Source organism: Balaenoptera musculus, chromosome 16 (assembly GCF_009873245.2).
Source record: "Balaenoptera musculus isolate JJ_BM4_2016_0621 chromosome 16, mBalMus1.pri.v3, whole genome shotgun sequence".
Taxonomy (NCBI): domain Eukaryota; kingdom Metazoa; phylum Chordata; class Mammalia; order Artiodactyla; family Balaenopteridae; genus Balaenoptera; species Balaenoptera musculus.
Genome location: NC_045800.1, coordinates 76,135,800 through 76,156,220, shown reverse-complemented (window position 1 = coordinate 76,156,220; position 20,421 = coordinate 76,135,800). Strand labels below are relative to the sequence as shown.

At 34.8% G+C, this 20,421-nt stretch overlaps 1 protein-coding gene across 4 annotated transcripts in view; it reads left to right on the top strand.

Moving 5' to 3' along the window:
* LOC118882677 (zinc finger protein 33B) overlaps positions 1-20,421 on the top strand; it is a 57,459-nt gene that overhangs the window by 16,589 nt on the left and 20,449 nt on the right. For 2 of the 4 annotated variants that reach the window (XM_036828833.1, XM_036828835.1), the window contains 2 exons: positions 8,873-9,017; positions 9,669-9,764. In XM_036828833.1, the coding sequence (XP_036684728.1) occupies positions 8,873-9,017; positions 9,669-9,764 (241 nt within the window). Of the gene's footprint in view, positions 1-5,747; positions 5,794-5,843; positions 5,925-8,872; positions 9,018-9,668; positions 9,765-20,421 lie in introns of all 4 variants that reach the window. The other 2 variants (XM_036828832.1, XM_036828834.1) reach the window with 2 other exon arrangements.

The window sequence follows — 20,421 nt, the reverse complement described above, 5'->3', positions numbered from 1 at the left end:
AGTCATGTAAGTTAGTTCACATGTCTAGCTTACATTGTCACGTGTAGCTTGCCCTCCGTCTCCTATTGCTGACTATACTTCAGCTCTACTATTTCCCACCTCCTCTCCCTCCTCCAGTCAGTAACTCTTCTTGCCTGTTCACTCAGTGCCAGCCCCTGGATGGCAGCTGTTGTACTGTATTACTGTACTTTTCAAAGGACTGTACTGTAAGATTAAAAATGTTTTCTTTATTTTTTGTGTTTGTTTCTTTATGTATTATTTGTGTGAAAAGTATTATAAACCTATTACAGTACAGTACTATATAGCCAATTGTGTTAGTTGGGTTCCTAGGCTATCTTTATTGGACTTACAAACAAATTGGACTTACGAACGTGCTCTCAGAACAGAACTCGTTCATATGTAGGGGACTTAGTGTATTTCTCTTCTTGGAGAATCATCTTTGCTCATTTAATTCTTTTGGCCCTCAGTGTTACCTTATCTCATGTAAATATAGCCAAACCTACTTTTATTTTACTTATATTTTCTGCAGCATGTTTGATTTTTGCCCATCATTTCATTTTCAAATTTTCATGTTCTTTTCTTACAAATAACCTGTGGCAGGTTTTGTTTTTTCAAGTCAGGTATGTCTGTCATCGATAAGAAATTTAGCACATTCATATGCCATCTTATAGCTTAGTTGCTGTTTTTGCTATTTAGTTTAATGTATATCTTAGTATGACATCATTGATTTTTTTATGTTCTTTATATTATATTTTTTGTCACACTTTCTGGTTCTTTATGCACTGCTAGTCACATTTATTTTCTTTTTTTTCTAATTTGGTAGATTGCTGCTTTTTGGTTCTGATTACCAACACATTAGTAACTGTTGTAATTGAATCTGTATTTCTTTATTAACATATGTATGTTAAATAATACTTTCTCATTAAGATCTTTTGATTTTCCATTGCTCGTCTTTCATCTAAGCTAGAGAAGAACTTCAGAAAAATTTTGTATTTCCACGTCACTCCTAAAAAAGTGCCTTGATTTTGTTTTGATATTTCATAATTTTTTGTTTCGGGCTATTTGTTTCACGAACAGTGTATCAGTTTTATTTCAGAGACTTTCAGTCAAACGGATGTTGTAAATTCCAAAAAATATTTGTATTTTTTTCCTCAGTTCATTGAAGTAAAGTGTACATAACTTAAGTGTCAAACTTAAGTATCCCATGAGATTCCCTGGTGCTCCAAGTTCCTCATTATTCTGACTTCTGTTATTGTTGATTACTTTTGCTTCTGTGTCTGGCTTTCACTCGATATAGTTTCTGTGAGATTCATTCTTTTTGCTAAGTATATCTATTTCTTTTTATTGCTGTATAGTATTCTACTATATGACTATGCTACCGTTTATTTCTCCATCGTATTGGTGGGCATTTGGGCTCTCTCTAGGTTTTGGCTATTATAAACAAAACTGCTGTGAACATTTTCTACAGGCCTTTGGTTAAGAAAAACACACATGTTGGGTGTATAACTAGGGGAGGAATTACTATATATGGCTTGAGAAGAAATTCCCAAATGTTTTTCCAACGTGTATATGTTTACTTATACTCCCACTAGCAAGGTATGAAGGTTTCAGTTGCTTCATGTTCTTGCCAATATCTCCATTTGGTGTTTTCTGACTTTTTCATTTTAGACATCTAAGTGTGTATAGTGGTATGTCATTGTGGTTATCATGTGAGAGTAAGATAGGGTGTAGGCAGTAGATAGGGGCATGAGGGAACTTCTGGATTTAAGGTAAAGTTTTGTTTCTTGACCTGGATTCTGGTTAAGTGGGTGTGTTCACTGTGAAAATTCATTGAGCCATTTGTACACTTAAGTACACTTGTGCATTGTTTTTGTATATATATTATACTTCAATAAAAATTACAAAAATCACAAAGAAAGAGGTGACAATGACAAATTAAGTTATCTAAAGAAGTCTGAAGAATAACGTTAAGCTAAAACCAGGAGTCAGAATAAGATTACTTATTTTATACATGGGGATTAGGTCAACAAATATAATTGTATCAACAAATATAATTATACCAATAAATATAATTATATCATTGTACATATTTCAGGTGTACAATGTGATGATATGATATGCATATATATTGTGGGATGATAACCAGGATCAAAATAATTGACACATCCATCACCTCACATAGTTAACTCTTTTTTTTTTGATAGTGAGAATGCTTGAGATACACTCTCAGCAAATTTCAAGTATACAAATTTTATACCTTTTGACTTACATCATTCCATTTCCCCATTCCCCCAGCCCTTGGCAACCCCCGGCAACCCCCATTTCATTCTCTTTCTATGAAATTGGCTTTTATTGTTGTTTTTGTTGTTATTTTTAGATTCCACATATAAGTGCTACCAGTAGTATTTTTCTTTCATTGTCTGATTTATTTCACTTAGTATAAGTCCAGCCACATTGTTTCCAGTGGCAGAATTTCCTTCTTTTTATCGCTGAATAGTATTCCATTGTATATATTCATTACATTTTCATTATTCATTCATATGTTGATGGACCACTTAGGCTGTTTCCATGTTTTGGCTATTGTAAATAATGCTGCAATGAACATGAGGGTGCAGATATCTCTTTGGGATAGTGATTTTGTTTCTTTTGGGTTTATACCCAGAAGTGGAATTGCTTGATCATATAGTAGTTCTATTTTAAATTTTTTGAGGAGCCACTATAGTGTCCTCCATAGTGGCTGCACCAGTTTACATTCCTACCAGCAGTGCACAAGGCTTCCCTTGTCTCTACATCCTTGCCAGCATTTGTTATTTCTTGTCTTTCTGATGATAGCCATTTTAAGGTGTGAGGTGATATCTCCTTGTGATTTTGTTTGCATTTGATGATTAGTGATGTTGAACACCTGTTCATATACCTGTTAACCATTCATATGTCTTTGGAAAAATGCTTATTGAGGTCCTTTAACCATTTTTCAATTGGATTATTTGCTTTTTTGCTTTTGAGTTGTATGAGTTCTTTTTAGATTTTGGATATTAACCCATTATCAGAAACATGTTTTAATATTTTCTCCCTTTCTGTAGGTTGCCTTTTCAGTTTCTTGATTGTTTCCTTTGCTGTGCAGAGGCTCTTACGTTTGACGTAGTTCTACTAGTTTATTTTAGCTTTTGTTGCCTGTGCTTTTGGTGTCTTATCCAAGAATCATTGCCAAGAACCATGTCAAGGAGCTTCTTCCCTATGTTTTCTTCAGGGGTTTTATGGTATCAGGTCTTATGTATAAGTCTTTGACCTATTTCAAGTTAATTGTTGTGAGTGGTATAAGATCAGGGTCCAGTTTTATTCTTTTGCATGTGGATATCCAGTTTCCCCAACACCAGTTACTGCAGAGACTGTCCTTTCCCCATTGTGTATTATTGGCACCCTGTCAAAAATCAGTTGACTACATAAGTGTGGGTTTATGTCTGGGCTCTTTGTTCCACTTGACCACAGCTATTTTTATCACAGATAAGTCTCCCTTTCCCTGAAATTAATATTCACTTAATGTAACTTAATTGGTTCTTTATTCATTCTTCCAGAAACCATTTATGAATATTTATTATGTGTTCTATTGTGTGCCAGAGGCTGAGGATTCTAAGAAGAATGAGATATATATTTATAGCTCCTTATAAGGAGAAACTCTTAGGATTATGTAGGGCATTAAAACAAACACATAATTTTTGTATTATTACAAGTCCTACAATAGAGATGTAAACAAAATCCTGTTTTGTTTTCCTTAGGATTTTTTTCTGGTCAAAAATAAAAAGAGAAAACGTGGGCCTTTCAAGCTTAAGATAACTGTTTTTTACATTGAGTGATTTAACCTATTTTCATTTATTGTTGTTTGGTTTTAGTCCTTCCATCCCACGGTATATTTATTTGTACTTTTTCTTGTTGGTTGTTCATTACATGTTTTATTTTATTCTGTTTTGTTTTTTCGACACTGAGCTTACAATGCAATATTCTGCTTTAACATAAGATACCTAAATTTTATCATCTCTCTCCACCTTACCTCTTCGTAAACTTATGTTACTTTACTTCTCACTCAGTGTACTCTCCCTCTTCAGATATTTAAGGAATCTCAGCCTTGGTACTCATGATATGTATCTGCATCAACAGATAAAAAGATTTTACTTTACATGTTCTTTATTAGCAGCATAAGAAAATGTCACAGCTTCATATCTTTCCTTTCAGAAGGTATAAATTATCCTGTTGCAAACTCCTACAGCTGCTGGCTGTCACTTTACTAGCATCTTGTTATTGCTGCTTTTATGAATTCATTCACCATTTCATATATGCCATTTTCCTCCTTGTTTGCATTCTGGTTTTTTTGGTTTTGTTTTTTGCTATGTCATAATTCAGTAAAGTGTGCAAGGTGCATTCATCGTAACTGTATACTGCTTTTTTTAAAAAATAACACATATATGTCCTAGTAATTACCAACTAGATCAAGGTATTTAACATTTCCAGCACCCCTTCAGGTTCCTTTATGACCTTTCCGATCTTTAACAACTTCCCTTCCCTTATGTGGCACTGTTCTGTCATTATTTGTTAATCTTGTCTGTTATTGAAACTTAGATGTATAGAATTAGTGTGTACACTTTTATATGAGGCTTTTTCATTCAATATATGTTAGATTCACCCATATTGCTGCCTGTACCAGTAGTTTATTCCTTATATTACTGCATAGTGTTCCACTGCATGAAAATACTACAATTTACTTACCCATTCTCCTTTTGAGAGGCATTTTTTCTTTTTATATCTAGTAGCTTTTTAGTTATAAAATTTTGTATTTTTTAGTTTTTACTATAGATATTACAGTTTGCGTTTGTGATGTTGTTATATGTAATGAATATTTATTTGGTGTTCCTCCAGAATTCCTTAACTTAGCTCCTAAAACTCTAATAATATCCCTAAGAGCTGTAGGGGCATCTGTTGTTATAATATTTAGTTTTTGTTCCCAGTCCCTGAAGTAGCTCCAGAGAAATTAAGGTGGAATTGGTGTCTTTTGTTGTTCATAACAAGCCGCTTTCAACCACACCTGAGTTTGTGTTAATGAGGTGACTTTTGGAATGCCTCTAAGAATGAGGTACGGGTACCAGGAACACTAACCATGTGATTAGAGGGTTGGAACTCTCTGAGGAGGGGTGAGGGGCTGGAGGTTGAATTAGTTGCTAATGACCTGTGCTTTAATCTATCATGACTATATAATGAAACCTCCATAATAGTCCTTGAATTTATGGGATTCAGAGAGCTTGCAGGTTGTTGAACATGTGGAGGTACTGGGAGGGTGGCGAGCTCTGAGAGGGCATGGAAGTTCTGTATCCTTTTACCCATTCTTGCTTTGTGTATCTCTTCCTTCTGGGTGTTCCTGAGTTGTATCCTTTTATAATAAACCATTAATCTAGTAAGTAAATCATTTTCCTGTGTTCTGTGAGCCACTCTATCAAATTATTGAACCAAAAGAGGAGGGTGTGGGAACCTTGATTTATATCCAGTGGTGAGATGTACAGGTGACAATCTGGATTTGCAATTCGTGTCTGAAGTGGGAGTAGTGTTGTGGGACTGAGCCTGGGATCTGACGCTATAGTGTCAGAGTTGAGCTAATTCCTTGGAGTGGGAAGAACTCCCACAAATTTGGTGACCTGAGTAGAATGAAACAGAGGAATTGAGCTTTTCCTCTACAGTTTTCTTATTTTTGTCTACTTTAATAGTGCTTTACCACTTGACAGACAATACAAGAATCTTAAAACAGTTTAAGTATCCTTTTACTAGTGTTTTGCTGTATTTTACTTTTGTGTTTGCCACAGATTCCAGAAGACATCACTTGTTGCTTCAAAGTCCATTTTCAGTTTTCTTTATTACTTCCCGAAGTTTTGTGCTTCCATCAGGTATCATTTTCCATAACTGTAGTATTTCTTGTCTGTGTGTACTGTTGATAACTTTTTCAACCCTTATGTGGAAACTATATTCATTTCAGAAGAATATTTTTGCTGGATTTGGAATTTTCTAGTGGCATTTTTCCTAGCTGCTTAAAATGACATTCCATTTTTGTTTTCTTATTTGCAAACGGCCTATTCAAATTTTTACCCAGTGTCTTCTCATTTTCATAGTTTCTGTTGAAGGGTTTGCTGTCAGTTTAGTTACCAAGATGACTTGCCTTTTTTTCCCTCGTTAATTTATAAAATGTCTTTCTTTATTGGGGATAGGACTTCTTTGTCAGGTATATGTATTCCAAATGCCTTCTCCCACTCTGTGTGTTGAATTTTTATTCTCTTTCTGTCTTTTGATAGGGGTAGGTTCTTAATATTATAGTATTATTATATAATTTGTGTCCCGTTTGAGAAATCTTTGCCTATCCTGAGGTCATGAAGGTATTTCTTATGGCATTTTCTAAAATTTTTATTGTTTTTTCAAATTTAGATCTATATACCGTCTAAAATATATTTCTCTTTATACTTAAGGTAGCAATAAATGTTCATTATATCAATAATTAAACTAGCATCATTTATTGAAATGATTGTCCTTCTGTTACCCTTGTCATAAATCAAGTGACATATATATGTGGGTCTGTTTTTGGACTCTTCTTCCATTCTGTTGATATGAAAATTCTTATGCCAGTATCACACTGTTTTAATTATGGTATATTGATAATTATACGTGATAAATGATACTCTTTCTGGCTTAATTTTTTCTTCAAGATTGTTTTGTCGATTTTTACCCTTTGCATTTTCACATATTTCAAAATTAACTTGTCTGGGATTTTGTTTGAAATTGCTATGAATTTGTACATCAGCATGGAGAGAATTGATATTTTTATAATATTATAATATTTTATAATATTGAGCCTGCCTATCCAGGAATTTGTTACATCCCTCCAGTTATTTGGGTCTTCTTATTTTCCTTCATTTTATTTCTTGTAAAGATTTTCATATTTTTCTTGCTATTGTGAGTTGTACCTTTAAAAAATTTAATTTTCTGAAATTTGCTATACTGAACTTGTATCTGATTTCTAAAACTTTTATTTTAGATACTTTTATTTGGATTTTCTGTGTACTTGATTGTTGTACTATATTACTCTAAGAACTTCAGAAAAATGTTGAATAAAATTGGAGATAGTAGGTGTCTTTATCTTGCTCCTAATTTTAAGTGGGATACTTTCCATATTTTACCAGTAAGTGTGATATTTGCTGGGGGTATTTGTAAAAATCCTTTATCACATTGAGAAAATTCCTTTCTATTTCTAGTTTGCCAAGAGGTTTTTTTTTTTTTAAATCCTGCTTTTCTGTATTTACTGAGTTGGTCATATCATCATCTCTTAGGTTTAAAAACTATTCTTTCTCGTAGTTCTACCTTTCAGAAAATTCCATCGTGGTCTTCATGACCTGTTCTTTTTCTGTAAGCTAGTTAAAAAGTGATTTTCCCTCAGCTTCCAGTCTTTTTTATTTTTACTCTTAATTTTCTGAGAGCCTTCTGATTCATTCTTGATGACTTCAAACACTACTAAACTATTAATGTCTACCAAGTTCTTATTTTCATTCTACACCTCCAGTATTATGCTCCAGATTTATTATAGTTAAGACATATCTTGCTAAAATACAGTGCCCAATCTATTTTCTTCTAATGTTCCTGGCTTGCTTTGTGACTCTAGTATCTGTGCAGCTGTTCATGCATATACCCTGAGAAAACATTTCCTTTTCTGCCAGTGAATTGCTGATCACATACTGTTGCTGTCTATCTCCTTTCATCAGTGCTCTACTTGCATCCCAGTTTTTACTTTAGTAGTTTATGTCAATGGTGTTGTTTTGTACTTTAGCTTTCCCTTCCCTTTTTTAAAAAAGAGAATTGGTTCTGAAATAAAAACCTGGTCACATACTTTCAGTTTATCCTTGAATCTCTTCTTTGGCTCCTCTTTCTCTGCAGCAGTGATCCCTCAAGTAGAGGCATGAACTCTGGATGATATCAAAAACAATACAATTGAATATCTTCTCTTATATGTTTTACAGACATTTCAAGTTCAGTAGTTCCAAAATCTTTCCTCTCTCATTTTCTACACATCCTAATTATTATCTCTGAATTGAAGGATTGGAACCTAGAATATGTATTGTAGTGAAATAAAATATTAGACTTTTTTTACATTTTAAGTCTAAGAATAGAACTAAAGTTCATAATAAATTTATTGTTAGTTTATTTCTATAGTTTATAAATATAAACTTCTGTAGTGTTCAAAAATATTCTTTAATGTGGAAAGTTATCACATACTTTGGAGACTATTGGTCTGAAGTTACTCTGTAATCTGTTCCTTGAATACCTCCATGGCCCTTTTTCTTATCTCAACTCCTCCTCTGCTGTTTGCCTTTTTGCTCATTTCCTGAAGATGTTAGAGGGCCCCTGCCTTTGCCTGTGCCCTGGCCCTGTGTTCATGAAGAACACAGTGTTACTCTTTATCCAACAGCTGCTGTTCCTCAGTGAAGCTCAAAATAGAACTAGTTTTGCTTCTCATTTACATTAATCTATTATGTGTGTACTCTAACAATAGTGCTTGTAACATATTACTGCAAGTTTTCTTACCAGATTATATGCTTCTTGAATACAGGATGATTTTTAGTAATCTTAGTATTTCCAAGAACTAGCATAGTTTCAGATCCATTGTGGGGAGTTGATAATTAATAATTAATGCAATGGCAGAATATTTCTACTATGATTTCTCTTCTTCTCCCAGAGTATAAAGCAAAAGAAACATTCTGCAAACCAATTTGGTAATCTGTAAACAGTAATCATGGTAAGGATTTGTTTCCATACATCTTTTTCCATGTCACCTTAACTCTGAACATTTCAGATTGAACAGAAATTCCAGGGATCGGTATCATTTAAGGATGTGACTGTGGGCTTCACCCAAGAGGAGTGGCAGCACCTGGACCCAACTCAGAGGTCCCTGTACAGAGATGTGATGCTGGAGAACTACAGTAACCTTGTCTCAGTGGGTAAGGTCTGTTTATTATGTAATTCTAAATGGCATTTAAAAATTTTCTGTTAAACCCTAAGCCTCAATTAGGGTTAGATTAAATTATTAGATCCTCATGGTGGGATTAATGCACTTACAAAAACAGGAGGAGAAAAGGGATCTTTCTGCGTTCTCCACCATGTGAGGACACAGCAAAAAGATAGCTGTCTGCAAACCGGGAAGAGAGGCCTCACCAGATTCTGACCATGCTGGCACCTTGATCTCAGACTTCTCAGCCTCCAGACTGTGAGAAATAAATTTCTGTTGTTTAAGCCTCCTGGTCTGTGGTATTCTGTTATAACAGCCCGAACTGACTAAGGCATCAAGTAATAATAAATGCATGAGAATCTTAAATCAGACCCTCATCCTGGCCACAAATTTATAATGAAAAAAAATGCTTTTAATTAAGAAGCATATGGACATTCTGTAGAGTTTAATGATATTTAAGATTGGAAGTCAGGAGTCAATGTTTATTGGTCACTTCTGGGCACCAGGAAGACATTTGTATTTACTTCTCCAAGGAAATGTTCAGTGGCACTTTCATTGACCAGCTCTAGAAGCTTCCTCCTCTTTCAGAGGCCCTGAAGTCTAGGCCACCTGGTCCAAGTCCTAAATTATTTCACTTTGACAGGGTATTGTGTTACCAAACCAGAGGTGATCTTCAGGCTGGAGCAAGGAGAGGAGCCATGGGTATTGGAGGAAGAATTCCCAAGACAGAGCTTCGCAGGTGAGTTAATGTGTACTGAACAAATGAACATCAGGGAATTTATTAGTCCAGAGGTTGACAACTTTAAAATGTTTTTTGAAGAATATCACGTTAGAGATTCTAATCTTTATAAGTGACTTAAAATACTGATTTTTTGAATCAAACCTCCAGATACCACTCTTACAAAAAATGTTCTCCTTTTGATTCACTTTTTGAATATTCATCATTCTTAAATTTGTCAGTAGTCCAGTTTTTGCCCATCTCATCTTTACTGTTGTTTTTCTTGGTTACTCTGATTCTCAAAGCATTTTCAGTTGCCCACCGTACTACCTCCATTGCTCTGCATTCCTGTTGTTTTTGGCCATTTTTTGACTTAAATAATTTTTTAGTACCTGCTATACTGTAAGAGCTGAGAGTGTAGTGTGAAAAAAATAATGTGTCTTAATGAGTTTACAGAAGTAGTGTTGTTAATGGCCATAGGTATGTGAAAAGATGCTCAACATCGCTAGTCATTAGGGAAATGCAAATCAAAACCACAATGAGATATCACATCACACCAGTTAGAATGGTTAGCATCAAGAAAACAAGAGTTAAGATGTGTTGGCAAGGATGTGGAGAAAAGCAAACCCTTGTTCACCGTTGGTTAAGATGTGAATTGGTTCAGCCACTTTGGAAAACAGTATGCAGGTTCCGCAAAAAATTAGAAATAGAACTAGAATATGACCCAGTATTTATACTTCTGGGTTGTATACCCCCCCCAAATGAAAATAGGATATTGAAGAGATATATGCATTCTGATGTTTATTGCAGCATTATTCACAGTAGCCAGGGTATGGAAACAATCTTAGTGCCCATCAACAGATGAATGGATAAAAAAGATGTCATGTGTACAATATGTATACACAGTGGAATATTATCTAGCCATGAGAAAGGGAGGTCATCCTGCCATTGGCAATATGGATGGGCTTTGAACACATTATGCTAAGTGAGATAAGTCAGATAGAGAAAGACAGGTTACTATATGATGTCACTTGTGGAGTCTGAAAAAGCCAAACTCTTAAAAACAAGAGAGTGATGTGGTGGTTACCAGAGGATGAAAGGTGAGGAAATAGGACATGCTATTTAAGGGTACCAACTTGTAATCAGTAAATAAGCCTTAGAGATCTAATGAACAGTATAGTGAATAGAGGCAACAGTATGGTATTATAAGCATCATATTTGCTAAGAGAGTAGAACTTAAAGAGACTAGAACTTAATTCTTCCAACTACTAAAAAGAAACGATAATTATGTAATATGATAGTTGTGCTAATTATTGCTACAGTGGCAGTCACAGTATAACATAAATTTGTCAAGGTAACATGTTGTACACCTTAAATTTATAAAGTTATATGTCAAATATATTTTAATAAAAAAAAAGTAGTGTTTTGATTTACATTTCCCTGATGATTAGGGATGGTGCCTATCAGTAGGTTGCTTTTTCATTTTGTTGATGGTTTGCTTTTATGTGCTAAAGCTTTGAAGTTTGATGTAGTCCCACATATTTATTGTGCTTTTGTTGTCTTTGCTTTTGGTTTCAAATCCAAAAAAAAATCATTGCCAAGACTACTATCAAGGAGCTTATTAGTGCCTATATTTTCTTCTAGGAGTTTTATGGTTTCAGGTTTTATGTTCCCATCTTTAATTCATTTTGAGTTAGTTTTGCATGTGCCTATACAGTTTTCCCAACACCATTTATGGAAGAGACTGTCCTCTCCCTGTTGTATATTCTTGGATCCTTTGTCTTAAATTAATTGATTATGTATGCATGGGTTTATTTTGGGGCTCTCCGTTCTGTTGCATTGATCTATGTGTCTGTTTTTACGCCAGTACCATGCTGTTTGATTATTATAGCTTTGTAGTATAGTTTGAAATCAGGAAGTGTGATACTTCCAGCTTTGTTCTTTTTTCTCTAGATTGCTTTGGCTGTTTGGAGTCTTTTGTGGGTCCATAGAAATTTTAGGATTGTTTGTTCTACTTCTTTGAAAAATGCTTTTGAAATTTTGATAGGGATTGCTTTGAATCTGTAGATTGCATTGGGTCATATGAACATATTAATAATATAATTCTCTCAGTCCATGAGCATGGAATAACTTTCCGTTTATTTTTGTCTTCTTCAGTTTCTTTTATCAGTGTCTTATAGTTTCCAATATGCAGGTCTTTTATCTCCTTGGTAAAATTTATTTTTAGGTATTTCATTGTTTTCGATGCAGTTTTAAATGGGATTGTTTTCTTACTTTCTCTTTCTGATAGTTTGTATTAATCTATAGAAACACAACAGATTTTTGTATGTTGATTTTGTATCCTCCAACTTTACTGAAGTCATTTATTCTAAAAGTTTTTTGATGGAGTCTTTGGTGTTTTCTGTGTGTAATATCATGTTATCTGTAAATAAGGACAGTTTTACTTCTTCCTTTCTCATTTGGATGACTTTTCTTTAAAATTAATTAATTAATTAATTTGGTTACACCAGGTCTTAGTTGCGGCAGGCAGGCTCCTTAGTTGCAGCTTGCCAGCTCCTTAGTTGTGGCACACGGGCTCTGTAGTTGTGGCATGCAAACTCTTAGTTGTGGCATGCATGTGGGATGTAGTTCCCTGACCAGGGACTGAACCCAGGCCGCCTGCCTTGGGAGCATGCAGTCTTACCTTCCCTGGTGGGGAAGTCCCTGGATGGCTTTTATTGCATTTTCTTGCCTAAGTCCTCTGACTAGGACTTCCAATACCATGTTCTGAATAGAAGTGTCAAGAATGGGCATCCTTGTCTTGTTCCTGATCTTACAGAAAAATCTTTCAGCTTTTTACCATTGAGTATGATTTTAGCAGTGGTCCTGTCATACATGGCCTGTATTATGTTGAGGTACATTTCCTCACTACCCACTTTGTTGAGAGTTTTGATCACGAATGAGTGTTGAATTTTGTCAGATTTTTTTTTCCATCTATTGAGATGATCATTGATCTTTATCCTTTCCTAATATGATGTATATCACATTGATTTCCAGATGTTGACTCATCCTTTCATTCCTGGAATAAATTCCACTCCATCGTGGTGTATGCTGCCTTTAGTGAATTGTTGAATTTGATTTGCTAATATTTTGTTGAGGATTTTTGTGTCTGTCTTCATCAGGGATATTAGCTTGTAATTTTCTTTTCTTCCGGTGTCTTTGTCAGGTTTTAGTAACAGGGTAATGCTGGCCTTCTAAAATGAATTTGGAAGTGTCCCTCCCTATTAATTTTTTGGAAGAGTTTGAGAAAGATTGGTAATAATTCTTTAAGTGTTTGTTAGAATACACCAGTGAAGCTGTCTGGTCCTAGCCTTTTGTTTGCTGGGAGTTGTTTTGATTATTGATTCAAACTTCTTACTAGTAATTGGCCTGTTAAGATTTTTAATTTCTCCCTGATTCAGTGTTGGTAGGTTGTATATTTCTAGGAATTTATTCCTTCTAGTTGTGAAATTTATTGTGGTATAGTTTTTTATAGTAGTCTCTTACCCTTTTTTATTTCTGAGGTGTGACTTGTAACATCTTCTTTTTTGTTTTTGGTATTATTTATTTGAGTCTTCTTTTTCTTACCATGAGACTGTCTAAAAAGGCTTCTCAATTTTGTTTATCTTTTCAAAGAACCAACTCTTAGTTTCATTGATCTTTTCTACATTATTTTTAGTCCCTATTTCATTTTTATCTGCTCTAGTCTTTGTTATTTCCTCTTCTACTAGTTTGGGCTTCATTTCTCCCTCTTTTTCTAGTTCTTTGAGTTGTAAAGTTAGGCTGTTTATTTGAGAGTTTTCTTATTTCTTGATGTAAGCATTGCCATTATGAATTTCCTACTTAGAACTACTTTCACTTCATCCTGTGAGTTTTGGTGTATTGTGTTTACATTTTCATTTGTCTCAAGATAGTTTTTTTTCTCCTTTGAGTTCTTCTTTGACTCATTGGTGTTCACTAGCATTTTGTTTAGTCCCCAAATATATGTGAACTTTCCAGTTTTCTTCTTGTAATTGGTTTTTTTCATTCTATATCATTGTGGTTGGAAAAGATGCTTGATATGATTTCAGTCTTGAATTTATTAAGACATATTTTGTGGGCTAACGCATGATCTATCCTGGAGAATGTTCCTTGTACTTTTGAGAAGAATGTGTATTCTGTTGCTTTTGGGTGGAATATTTTGTGTATATTTGTTAATTAATCTGGTCTGATGTGTTGATTAAGTCCAGTGTTTCCATATGGATTTTCTGTCTGGATTATCCGTTGACAAAAGTGGGATATTATCATCCCTACTATTATTGTATTGCCATCAGTTTCTCTCTTTAGGTCTCTTAATGTTTACTTTATATTTAGGTGCTGCTGTGTTGCGTGCATAAATATTTACAAATGTTATATCCTCTTTTGGGTTGAATCCTTATGACCTGTGTTGGTTTCTATGCATTAGATAAAATAGCCTCTCTCCACTCTTGAAGGAGTAGTCTCATGTAAGAGATGTGTTTTACTCTTCAACTCTGCCCTAGCTCTTGGTTGTCCTTTAAAACTTTCCTATTGTCTAAACAGCCTAATTTATTTTTAGTGGCTCCCAATATGTGAGGGTGTTCCCAGACCTATCAGTGTCCCAAAGCAGAGGATCTCAGTCAGAATCTAGATTCAGGCTGATGGGAGGCCAGACCCTCAGGCAGTACCTTTTAAAGAGTGCAGATATATAATTCTGTGGGACCGTAGGTATAAACCCTGCTAGCCACCAGAGCCAGATGATCTTAGAGGTGTCTCTCTAAGATTGTAGCAGTTGCGACAGTCAGGGTACCAGACTAGTGTGGAAGTTCCTTTCTGGAAGATACCCATGAGCTGGAGTGAGGCACAGGGAGAGTGCAGAGAAGTCACCCTCCAGGTGGAGTGAGTTGGGAGAGCACAAAGTTGCCACTCATTTACCATTTTCAAATGATAAACCTATCTTGCTTTAGAGGGGTAAGTTCCACGTGGTCATCCTTTATAATCCTTTTTATATGTTACTGGATAAAATTCGATAGTGTTTTGTTGAGGATTTGTGGGTCTTCAGTACTCATAAGATGTTCATCTTAGTATTCTTGGATATTGATCTGTAGTTGTATTTTCTGATGTTTGATTTTGGTACCAGGGTAATATTGGGCTCATAGAATGAATTAGGAAGTTATCTTTTCCATTTTTTTGAATAATTAATATTAAATATTTTCTAAGTGTTTGGTAAAATTCACCAGTGAAACCATCTGAACCTGAGCCCTTTTATGGGAAGTTTTAAAATGACTAATTCAGTGTTTTTACTTGTTATAGGTTTTTTCAAATTTTTCTCTTTATTCTTGAGTCATTTTCTATATTTTCTCCTAATTTCAGGAATGTTTGCCTTTCATTAAAGTTATCTAATTTGTTGGCATATAATTGTTCATAACATTTCTTTACAATTATTTTTGTTTTTGTAATGTATAAAGTATTACAATTTTGTAATGTTAGTATATTATATCCCTAGTGTATATACCATCTTTCATCTGTAATTTGAGTAATATGAATCTTCTCTGTCAGTCTAACTAGGGATTTGTCAGTTTTGTTCATCCTTTCAAAGAATTATCTATTTTCTTTCTATTCTCTGTTTCATTAATTTTTACTCTAATCTCATTTCCCTCCTTCTGCTTGCCTCGAGTTTGTATTGCTTTTTTCCCCCCGTTTTTCTAAGGTAGAAGGTTAGGTTATTGATTTGAGATCGTTCTCCTTCAATAGTGTTATTTGCAGGTATAAATTGCCCTATAAGTACTGCTTTACGTGTGTCTCATAACCTTGGTATGTTTTGTCTTCATTTTTATTCATCTCAAAGTATTTTTCTAATTTCCCTTGTTCACTGCTTTTTTGATTCTTTTATGTAGGGATGTGTGATTTAATTTGCTCCTATTTGTGAATTTTCAAAATTCCTTTGTATTGTTGATTTGTAATTTCCTTCCATCATGCTGGCAGAATCTTTTTGCATCTCTTCTGGGGACTGTTTCATGTGTACTTTTGAAGAATGTGTATTCTGCGACTTTGGAGTGGAGTTTTGTATTTATGAATGTTAGATCTGGTTGCTTTATAGTGCTATTCGTGCCTTCTTTTTTGTTTGTTTGTTTTTTCTTCATATTCTGCCCAGTTGTTTTATGCATTACTGAAAGTGGGATATTAAACTCTCTAATTATTATTGTTGATGTTTCACCTTTCAATTCTGTATTCACTTCATGCATTTTGAAACTGTGTTGTTAGCAGCATATATGTGCTTAGATTTATGTCTGCTTTATCAGTTAACTCTTTTATCATTATATAATGCTTCTCCTTATCTCTAGTAACATCTTTTATGTTAAAGTGTGTTTTGTCTGATATTAGCATAGCCATTCCAGCCTTATAGATGTTGTATACTTGTTTTATGTTTTTCTGTTTTTAAAATTTTTGATCTATTTGTAGCTTTGAATATAAAGGTTATCTCTTGTAGACAGCATATGTTTGGATTCTCACATTTTATTCAACCTGACAATTGCTGTCTTTTTATTGGATTTTTCAATCCATTCCAAGTTTCTGTTATTATTCATATCGTTGGATTTACACCTGCCATTTTACTTTTTGGTGTTTACTTGTGCCTTTTTTTGAGTCTGTGTTCTTTTTATTACTACCTTCTTTTTCATTAAGTGGGTATATTTTAGTATAGCATGTTGATTCCTTTAATGATAATTTTACTTAAAAAATTATTTTCCTAGTGGTTGCTATAGGATTTATTTAATAAATTCTTACCTTTTCAGAATGACTTCAGGTTTATACTACCTTACCTCCAGTGAGGTATAGAAACGTTACTCGTATATAGCTCTATATTTTCTTTTCTCTTTTTGTGTTATTACTTTTGTACGTAGTACATCTGAATATGTTTAAATCCCAACAATACACGGTTGTACTTATTACTTTATATAATTTGAAGTTTCTTAAAGGGACTGAGACAAGAATGGATAGCAAGTATGTATTTATGGTCTGTTACATTAACTTGCTTTTTCACCATTTCTGCTTCATTTGTTCCTGTGGATTCACATTACCATCCAGGGTCATTTCCTTACTCCAACATGGCTTTGTTCCTCTGCCTCATTTTGCTTTATTGTCAAATATGTTACATTTTTATATGCTATGGGCCCAGCAATACAATACAATTACATACATGCTGACTTATTCACTGCCTTGGTAAAATTGTTAGGGGAAGAAATTTGCCTTTATACTGTCCTTTAAAATTATGTAATTACTTTTACCTACAGTCTTTGTGGATTTGAACTAGTGACTAGGATCACTTGCTTTCAGTCTGAAGAATTTATTTCTTGTAAGGCTGCTCTAGTAGCAGTGGGTTCATGTTTGTTTTTTTGTTTTTGCTTTCTTTTAGTTTTTTAATCTGTGGATTTATTTCATCTTCAGTTTTGAATATTTCTGCTATTTTGGTTGGCAGATTTTTTTACCCCAGCACATTGAATATGTTATCCTACTTCCTGGACTCTTGTTTCTGATGAGAAGTCAGGTGTTAATCTTATTGGAGTTCCTTGTACTTTAATAGTTGAATTTCTCTTGATGCTTATGAAGTTTTGTATTTGTCTTTTAAATATTTTTACCTGCTGCATCTTGGCGTGGATCTCTGTGTTTACCCACTTGGAGTTTATCTTGTTGAATTTGCAGATTAATGTTTTTCTTTACATTTGCAAGATTTTCGCCATCATTTCATTGAATATTTTTTCTGCTCCTTGCTCTTTTTTTCTTATTCTGGTACTCCCATTATGAATGTTAATGTAGTTAACAGTGTCCTTCATTTATTTGAGGCTTTGTTCATTCTTTTTTCTTTCTCTGTTCTTTAGATTGCATTTTGTTGATTGATCTATCATCAGGTTCACTAATTCTTCTTCCTGTAAGCTTCAATCTACTTTAGAGCCCTTCCAGTGAAATTCTGTTGCAGTTATAAATTTCAAATCTAGAATTTTAATTTTGTTCTCTCTCTTTATTCTTACTCTCTATGTGACGAGGTGTCTTCTTACCAATATTTACTTCTTTAGGCTTGGTGGTTTTTTGAACACATTTATAATAGCTGTTTTGAGGTCTGCTAAGTCCAGTATCTGCATCCTCTCACAAGCAGTTTCTATTCTTTCTAGTTCTGCTATTTTCCCACTATATGTGGAATTTTCCTGTTTCTTTGTATGTCTTGTAATTTTAAAAAAATACTTTAGATAATATTTTGTACCTACTCTCATAGTGATTCCTTCTTTCTCTACAGAGCTTGTTATTTTTGCTTACTTATCAATATTTGTTTAGTGACTTGGCTGGACTATTTGAGTGAAGTCTTTTTCTCCCACAGTGTGCTGTCTCTGATGTCACTTGTCATAGAGCTCTGCCTTGGGCATATACACTGTTCTTAGAATGACAGTGATGTTAACAGGGTGCTTATTGAGTGTCTCTGTGATGGTTAATTTTACATGTCAACTTGAGTGGCTGAAAGGATGCCTAGGTAGCTGCTAAAACATTATTTCTAGATGTATCTTGGAGGGTGTTTCTGGAAGCATTAGCATTTGATTCACTAGACTGAGTAGAGATCCACCCTCACCAACGTGGGCATCATCCAGTCTCTTGGGGCCCAAATGGAACAAAAAGACAGTTGAAGGGCACATTGTTTCTTTTTGAGCTGGGATGTCCATCTTCTCCTGCTGTCAGACATCAGAGCTCCTGGTTCTTGGTCTTCAGACTCCGAGAGTTATACCAGCAGCCCCTTAGTTCTCAGTCCTTTGACCTCAACTGGGAGTTATACTATGGGCTCCGCTAGTTCTCAGACCTTTGGACTAGGGAATTATCACTGGCTTCCCTGGTTCTCTACCTTGCAGACTGCAGGTGTGAGACTTCTTGGCCTTAACTGCATAAACTAATTTCTTTAATAAACCTCTCTTTCTCTCTGTTATCTATCTGTAGATAGATATATACATGTGTGTATATATGTATATGTATCTCCTATTGGTTCTCTTTCTCTGCAGAATCTTGATTAATATAATCTCTTTCTCTGATCTCTTTGTTAACTTGTGTGCCTCTGTTGGTATCACACCTTGCATTTAGCCTCTACTAATTGTTGTGTTTTGGGTTTTTTCCTGTCCCTTTCTTTTTTTCTTTTTTTTTTGGAGTATAATTGCTTTACAATGTTGTGTTAGTTTCTGCTGTACAATGATGTGAATCAGCTACATGTATACATATATCCCCTCCCTCTTGGACCTCCCTCCCCCCACCCCCAATCCCACCCATCTAGGTTGTCACAGAGCACCGAGCTGAGCTCCCTGTGCTATACAGCAGGTTCCCACTAGCTATCTGTTTTACACAGACAGATGGTAGTGCATTTATGTCAAACCTAATCTCCCAATTCATCCCACCCTCCCCTTCCCCCCGTGTCCACACGTCCGTTCTCTACATCTGCGTTTCTATTCCTGCCCTGCAACTAGGTGCATCTGTACCATTTTTCTAGATTCCACATATATACGTTAATATACGATATTTGTTTTTCTGACTTACTTCACTTTGTATGACAGACTCTAGGTCCATCCACTTATCTACAAATGACCCAATTTCATTTCTTTTCATTAGCCTCTACTAATTAACTGATTGCTCTGCTGTTTCCAACAATGTCTTGCGTCATATATTGCTGTACAGATTGGTCCAATTAAATTTGAGCCCCTTTCAGATGGTAGTATTTTATGTTGCCCTTCATGTCAACATTTAGGATATCACCTCCCAGAAAATATAAGAAAATTATTACTCTAGAAAATCTGGGTTTATGAGTGTATTTGCATGAGTGTTTTTTGGTAGGTAGGAACAAATCCAGTAGCTTGAGATGCCTCTTCTTACTTGTCTCTGTCCCTTGTTCCTTCTGGTATATTTTTAGTTTGTCTGTGCCTTAGCTTTTTGCTCTCATGGAGCTACTAGCCTCTTAATTACTTATCACTGAAATTTCATTGTTTTCAGTGGTGACCTTAGGCTTGAACTTACCTACAGTCTGTTCCACATAAAGTGAATTTTCTTGAGAAGAGCTTCTGAGTTCTCTCTTCTTATGGCCTGCCTCTATCTCTGGGTGAAAGCACTGCACCATTGCTCTGGAGCCAGGAGCTGGAACAGTGTCCTGCTTTTCTCAAAGTGACAGCGTGTTTTACGATCAGTAGGAAATGTGTGTATGTTTCTGATAGCTTGTTTTAAACATACATGGAGTAGCTTTATATAAAAAATATAAAATGTTACTGAAAAAGAAGCTTTATATATGTGAATATATGTATCTGGCTGATCACTGGAAGGGCCAACATCATACAGATGTATTCCTCTCTAAATTCATGTATCTATTCAATTAATGCTAATTGGAGTTCCTGTGAACTTTGTTGTGTTCGTTTTTGTTTTCAAGAAGTCAAGTTACCCCTTAAAAAGTTAGAACCCAGAAAATGATTGAGATATATAATAAGCCTGTGGTAATTTGGTTTGTTGGTTTGGTTCAAGGAGAGCCCAGAAGATGACCTCTCCATGTATGGGAACTTGATCTTTGGATAGATCTGGCACTGCAAATCATTGGCAAAAGATAGGAGAGTTTTCTGAATTGCAGTTAATGCATGTAGTGTGTTACTTACAT